Consider the following 7088-nt stretch of genomic DNA (forward strand, 5'->3'; position numbering starts at 1 on the left):
AACAAGGACGTTAAACCCTATCAATCAATCAGACCGTAGATTCTGGATCCAATGGCTTAAGAAATTCCACAAAGAGTTTTATTGTACACACACGTTAGTATTTTAAACATAACTTGCAGATCTTGACGTCCGTGTTTACAGAATGCATTTCCCGGCATCGATTTAAAAATAAAACGTACATTTAGAGAAAAAGCACCCAACTGTTTTACACATATATGGGGGCGGGGCTAGTATGGTAAGTAGTGTTATTGTGCTTTAAATAATGACTTGGAAATTGTCATCTGTACAGTCGTCAAATATTTTTTCTGTGTGTAACAGAGGTCACACAGACATGCGTTAAAATACAAATAGAGAATTCATGGTCAGTGTCTTAAAATATAAGCTGTATTTTAGCGAGGGTACAGAAAAATAAAAGTGGCGAGACTGTCGAGACACTAAGTGTCTTTCTGTCCCCGTGTCAAAATGAAGCGCATATTTAAGGCACTGACCATGTATTTTATTCATCCTGCAACACTGATATCAAATCAGTGCATCAAAATCTCAGCTGTTTCGTGTCCAGTCTTTGATTACCTGTCGTTTACGTTACGTTGAATTTTGCCTGATGACGTACATGTACGCCAAAATAATTGTTCCGCACAGACATATAATTCCAAACGTAAACGGATATGACAGCGATTTTATGAATTTTCGTACATAAACTTGAGCATGACAATGTATGGAATCATTTGTTTCAACAGTTATTTAAATCGTAAAATGTAATTTTAAAGTAAATTCAGAAAGTAATTCTTGCGAGTTACTGCACGTGTTAAAATACAACTACTTGAAATTCTGTCTTTGCCGAATAAAGCAAAAATATATGTGCCAGATGTATACCGACAATGGCAGTGTCAGTTGCAGGATAAACTATATTCATCCATGGTAGAATAACATTTGCAAACATTGGGTAGTCTCAATTTATTACAAGAGTTCACTCCCTTGTCCAGTAACTCTCTGGTAATTCTGGAAGTACCTGACAGGTGAAAATCCTATTGCGTGGTCACTGGACGTCGAAAGGGAAGCAGATCACAGTTACGTATCTCCATGGATCGTTTTCATATCTCATGTAGCTACTGAGCTAGTTATGGAGACAGAAAGTTCAGGAAAACGTACAGGGCACGGAATATGTGGTCCAGAGGTTAGGAAAGACCCTTTGTCCCTGCTAACCCTGGTGGACATGGCCTTGGCATTGGAAACACAGAAACCCTCGGAGAAAGACCACACGTACGCAGTTGCCAAAAAGCACACGAAAACTAAAAAGTTCCCACATGCAGAAAATGAAATGCTACTTCAGAAGGAGAAAGATCATAATTACTCGTTTTGTAGTAAGTCTGTAGCATTACGTCACAATCATTTACAGAAACCTAAACCTCAAAAGACGGAGCGTGAATACCCTACTAGAAGTTCATCAGAGGAAAACCTATCCAATGCTACCTTTCCCACCCTCTCTGAATCCTCAATAACCCAACGTCGGACAGCAGTGGACGACACTAGCCTTAATACGTCGCACAAGTGTTTTCCTTTTGGAAAAAACAGGTCACCATTCCACACAACCAATGACCATACTTATCCTTTATGTGTGGCACTTGACAGCAGAAAACACCATGGTAAAGGTACTATGTCAGATGCTATGGAAATTCAAGGGGTTAAAGGCGAACCCATGGCAATGGATGACTCATACCTTGGAAGTCATTCATGGCCAAAAGAAAACATGTTTCCTCCATTCCGTGGCAGAGACAATAATCTTTCACATACCCTGCCTCTGAATTATAAGTATGATCACACCTATGCACAAGGAAAAAACAGTGATGATGAAAAGATGAGTATCTGTGATGATTCAGAATGTCAAAACCCAGCTGTTGAGAAATCAGCTGCATTAAAAACGGATCACAACTACAACAAAGGTCCGTGTGATAAAACAAAGAATTTATCAGGACTGGTAGGTCACATTCGGGCTCCTAAGCTAATGCTGAAAAACAATCGCATTGATCACAATTACAGTGGCTTTACAGGTACATTTTCTTCTGCACCAACCCAATCCCAGGGATCTGTGGAAAGTTTGGATATGGATTTTTCTCAGTCCGACACAGACTCTTGTGAGGAGACCGAGGAGGAAGAGCGTCGGCTTGCAATTACCTCAACTATTTCAGCTTGGCTTCAGCTGCGAAAAGATCATCCATATTCATCCATTTGATCTAGAGTTGATTTTGTAAGTTAAAAGATCAGAGAGGGATTATTTTATGTTTAGATGCTAAATATATATATATATACTTGTAAATTGTCAATATCATGATAACAATGATGTTTAATGTATGTCGGAGTTTCTAAAAAATGCACAAAATTACGACAAGCAAACAGGTTTGAATTCCTCCAAGAAAGACTGCAGTGATTCCACACACAGATCCTGAGAGTGGCGTTGTTGAAGCTTCTTTCATTTGCAAATCAAACTGCACACTTGCAGTGAATTAGATTGTCAAAATATTGACTGGATTTTTGTCTTTTCTTTTCATGACTGTGATAAATATTTTTGATTGCAAAAAAGCTGTATGAAAACATTTTCTTTTAACCTTGGCAGATAGATAAAATCAAAATTAAGACTCTGTTTGTATTGAAAATGTATATCTGATTGGTCTTGTTTCAATCTAAATTTTATGTAGTTACCTGAAGATGAATAGGTAGAAGTTGATATGTGATTGACTTTAAAATTATGAAATAAATATGGAGCACTTTGTCTAAACCAAATGTTAACTTGGCTCAATTGAATGGATCATCTCCAATTTCATAGCTGTGATTTTTAGACTGACAGGAAAACAACATGATTGTTGATTGCTAGGTGAAAGTGGTCATCTTGGATAGGTCATTCTCAAAATTAATATGTAGGTTTCCCTTTATTAAAGATCAATTCTCTTTTTGTGATGTGGTACATAAGGCCATCACCAGAAACTTCCAGTACAGTCTGTCCTTCGACCTTCATTTAACTTGTCCCCATGTCCATCCTGCTTCCCTCATTTCCTTCTCAACGGACCACCTCCAGGTTTCCTTGGATCTTCTTCTCTTCCTCTTGCCTCCTAGTGTCAATCTCCTTGCTAGCCTTGTTATGAAATGTGGGTGCATCCTGCAGACATGCCCAATCCACTGCCATCTTTTCTGCTTTATTCTTGTATCAGAGGTTCAGTGTTGGTTCTCCTGTGTTCATTGGAGATGGTATTCTCAAGATTCTACGTAGACATCTTGTCTGAAAGATATCCAGCTCAGTTTAACTGTATTGTCAAATTTCGTTTCAGAAGATTCAGTTTTTTTCCCATTTTTTTTTGGATGGGGCGTTTCCGTCTCGCTTTGAGAGAAAATTGGTGGGTGAACTGGGAAGGAATTTTTAGAACTATATTGCAAATTTTCTAAATGTGGCTTAAATTTGAAATAGTTTTGAATGGAAGAAGGACCTCTCATTGTCCCTAGAAAGCCCTAGAAATATGGGATAAATAATTTTCAGGTTTCCTATGTAGGGTTCATTTGGCCCCTTGTGCGCAATTGATTTTGAGACTTGTCAAGAGCATGTGATCCATGCTTTGGCTTACAGATGGATCTAGATTTGTGAGTTGTGAGTGTATGCCCTGTGCATTAGACTCTTCAGCTATATACATACCCATTTAAATGCTTGCAGAAAGAAGATTCCTTGGGCTTAGCTATATAATGTTGTATTTCATGTATAAGACTGAGGTGATATTTATCTGATTTACAGGTATACATGTGATTTTGCGAAGTGTGGAATGATGGAGCTGGTGAAGTGGTTCAACTAGAAACAGATGTAGAGATGAATCTATGAGGCTAATGGTGGATGTGACGTCTAAGACTTCATAAAAACAATAACAGTTGTTGAAGTGAAAGTGTGTGGAATTTTTGAAGTGGGATTGTGTCCGTACATGAAAGAATCATTACAGATGAAATGCGAGGATCAGAAGAAATTTTCCAGTTTCTATTAATAGTTCCTGAGTTGAAAATCAGTTTTGTAGTAAAATTTTGAAATTACGGTTTTGTTGGTATATAGTAAATTTGACAATTTATAAATTCATATTTATTTTGTAATTTACTAGAAGGTATATTTACCATTTTATATGCAAAATACATGCAGGATATGCTTTGTTCCATGTGCTATAATTCAGCATCTGACATGCTTGTTTGTTTTTTTTAAGTCATCTGGCACATATTCCATGACTTTGCGATGCTGTAGTTCAAATTAATATCTGGTCATAGATTATATATCTCGTATTTATATATGTTCCTGTTTATTTTTATTGGTCCTGATAGACATTGGACATTCTGGTTATTTTCACAATAACCACAAATAATTTTTGCTGGATAATGATAGAATTTAAGAATATTTGTCTGTTGATAGCTGTGTATAATTTCTTTTTGCAAAATTATCAACAACAAACAAAAAAATGTGGCTTTTTTTTGCATCAAATAAAAAATATCATTTAGCAGATTTATTTCTTCAACATTAGCACATTATCTTTAACCTTCTTTTGTCCCATTATAAACAGAATTTCAAAACAGATCTTGTCTTTGAAATATGTCAGCTGTTATTTTCCTTGAAAATGAAGTCATAAAATATACCGACAAGATATTTGTTGAAGACAGAATTTTCAGTTTGGAGTTTGGTATATATTTCGCCATCAGTAAGAAACTTCCATTTATTTTCTTTTACAATTCTTACATTAAACATATTCCAAATCATATCATGTACTGGTTATAATATACAATATATACTGTAGGATGATGCTACTGTTGTCATACTCAAATATTTTGTGTCAAAAACAGAACACTAAATTTCAATAATGTCATTTTTTCACGATTAATGGGCTTATTTCTTCATTAGAATTTCTGACCTGGAAATTTCAACATTCACCACTGATGACACCAATGAAACAAAAACTTACACTGTATTGAATATATGGAATGTGTCAGAATACTATCAACTTTAAGCAGTCATGAAATATACTTTGAAGTTCATATATATGATTGTTATCATTGATATTGCCTTCTGCTTGGTGTCAAAGAACTTGTCTGCTTATGTATCTACATAATGGAACCATATACTGTACCTTATGTTGTACATAATAACTAGTAACCTAATATGAAGACTAAAGACCAATTATAACATGTTCTAGAGGCATCAGTGTCTTTGTACCAGTTATGACTATATCTGTCTATTCACTTGCAGTAGGTATATTGTAAAACATGGATTCTTGTTTCATACCAACTATTAAATTATAATTAGACAATTACTAACGACATTTTCAACAATTTAATGTAGTGCTGTTAAAGTTTTAAATATCTTCAAATATCATAACTGTCATAAAAGATTTTGTGTATATTAAAATTCTCCTACATATCCATATTGTTTTGAACCTGTAAACTGGAAACAAACATTTTTCTCCAAGTACTTGAATCAGAGGTTTGTATCATGTATTAAATGTGTGAAATTTGGACAATGTATTGTAAAAATCAAGATGACCAGATGTTAGATATTTTGTTGAAAACATGTGCAATTGGATAAGGAGAACTTCTAAACATTGACACGACACAGGGACTTCTATATACATGTTAATAATTGTCTTAATATTGTGTACTATTTAATGGTTGTAACAATTGTTGAACCTCTGAACATGGACTTTAAAAAAATTTTAGACAGCAGTTAAAAAAAAACTGAAAAAAAAAATCTAAACACTGCATGTGAATTGTTGATAGAATCTTCATTGATACTGTGATAACATTCATTTTTGTAAGGTTTTTATTTTAATCTTTCGGGTACACAAACCCACAAATTCATATCCATGAAATGATAAACCAGTAAAAATTTACATGAATGTGTTGTACTGTGTGTGGATTTCTTAAGTACTAATCAAGTGTCAACTGAGTTTGTTTCTCCCAAAAATGTCTTACTTTACAGTATGTGATTATATTGAACAATGATCATGAAAGGTCTAATGTTGTTCTGACGATTCTAAGAGGTTCATGGTCTGGTTTTTTGATAACAGTTCTTTTGATATATATTGTAGTGTAGACTGGAAATCAGGAAAATACATAGAGGTAGTTGATTGAAACTCCTAATGAGGAGAACATAATTTGTAAGGTAAGTGAACTTGTATAGAAAAAAACTCCAGTCAGGTTTAACAGTCACTTCCTGGCTTACTACAGCAAGATATGCAGACTAAAAGAGAGAGAGAGATTGTACTGCATTCTGGACCTAGTCCTTTTAGATGTGATAGTACCTGAGAGCCTCAGTGAGAGGTGATTGTACAAGTCTGCTGTGTTATAGGAATGGATGTATCACTGGTTGAATTGTCCAAGGTATGAGTCATTGATGTACAGTATTATCTGGTAAATATTCTGTAAAGCTTTTTTTCTTTAATCTGCAGGAGAAAATGTACATGCATTAAGATTTATTTTCAATAAATATCAGAACTGTTTTGTTTTGTTGTTTTTTTTTCTTCTTTTTAAAAAAGGTTTCGTTGTTGACACCACGCAATTCAGATGTATTCTTAACACATCTATATAGTTGAATGGTGAGATATTTTCTGCAAAATGATATCTTGAAAATCGCAACCTATGTGATTATAGAATTGCAGTAATTCAAATTACTTTAGAATAAGAAAGGGCAAACACAAAAAAGAAAAATTATGATATACAGAAAAAACTTTTCAGAACTCTTCATATCCCCCTAATTCTACTTTTTATAAATATTGTCACAGGAAGGAGAGATCTCCAGTTCCTATGTATGTTAAGTATTTGTTAACACTCAAAAAATTCATCATTTGGATAAAAAGTTTTCCTTTGTGATTTTTCCTCCTTAGAAAGGGAAGTAACTCATGTCTCATTGTGTTTCATAACTTCAGAAACCTATCCTTATACACAATGTGGAGTAGACTGGCCTCTGTCTCTAGAACATTTAATTACAAATGTAAAAATAAGTCATAATTCTATCTCTTGGGTATATCTATATTTTTAAAAGTAAGGAGGGAGATAAGCTGGTAGGCAAATACAGGCAAATC

At 34.5% G+C, this 7088-nt stretch overlaps 1 protein-coding gene across 1 annotated transcript; it reads left to right on the plus strand.

Moving 5' to 3' along the window:
* The first annotated feature begins 1046 nt into the window (after nucleotides 1-1046).
* On the plus strand, nucleotides 1047-6506 carry LOC132560231 (uncharacterized). Its single transcript, XM_060224891.1, has 2 exons — nucleotides 1047-2245; nucleotides 3776-6506. Exon 1 carries the CDS (start codon nucleotides 1121-1123, stop codon nucleotides 2228-2230), a length of 1110 nt encoding a protein of 369 aa, XP_060080874.1. The 5' UTR covers nucleotides 1047-1120; the 3' UTR covers nucleotides 2231-2245; nucleotides 3776-6506.
* Nucleotides 6507-7088: the final 582 nt, after the last annotated feature.

The sequence above is a fragment of the Ylistrum balloti genome, unplaced genomic scaffold (assembly GCF_031769215.1).
Source record: "Ylistrum balloti isolate Yb309-2 unplaced genomic scaffold, AGI_CSIRO_Ybal_v1 Utg371040, whole genome shotgun sequence".
Lineage (NCBI taxonomy): Eukaryota > Metazoa > Mollusca > Bivalvia > Pectinida > Pectinidae > Ylistrum > Ylistrum balloti.

Coding starts and splice junctions, on each gene's coding strand:
- LOC132560231 (XM_060224891.1), top strand. CDS start 1,121: ATGGAGACAGAAAGTTCAGGAAAACGTACAGGGCACGGAATATGTGGT.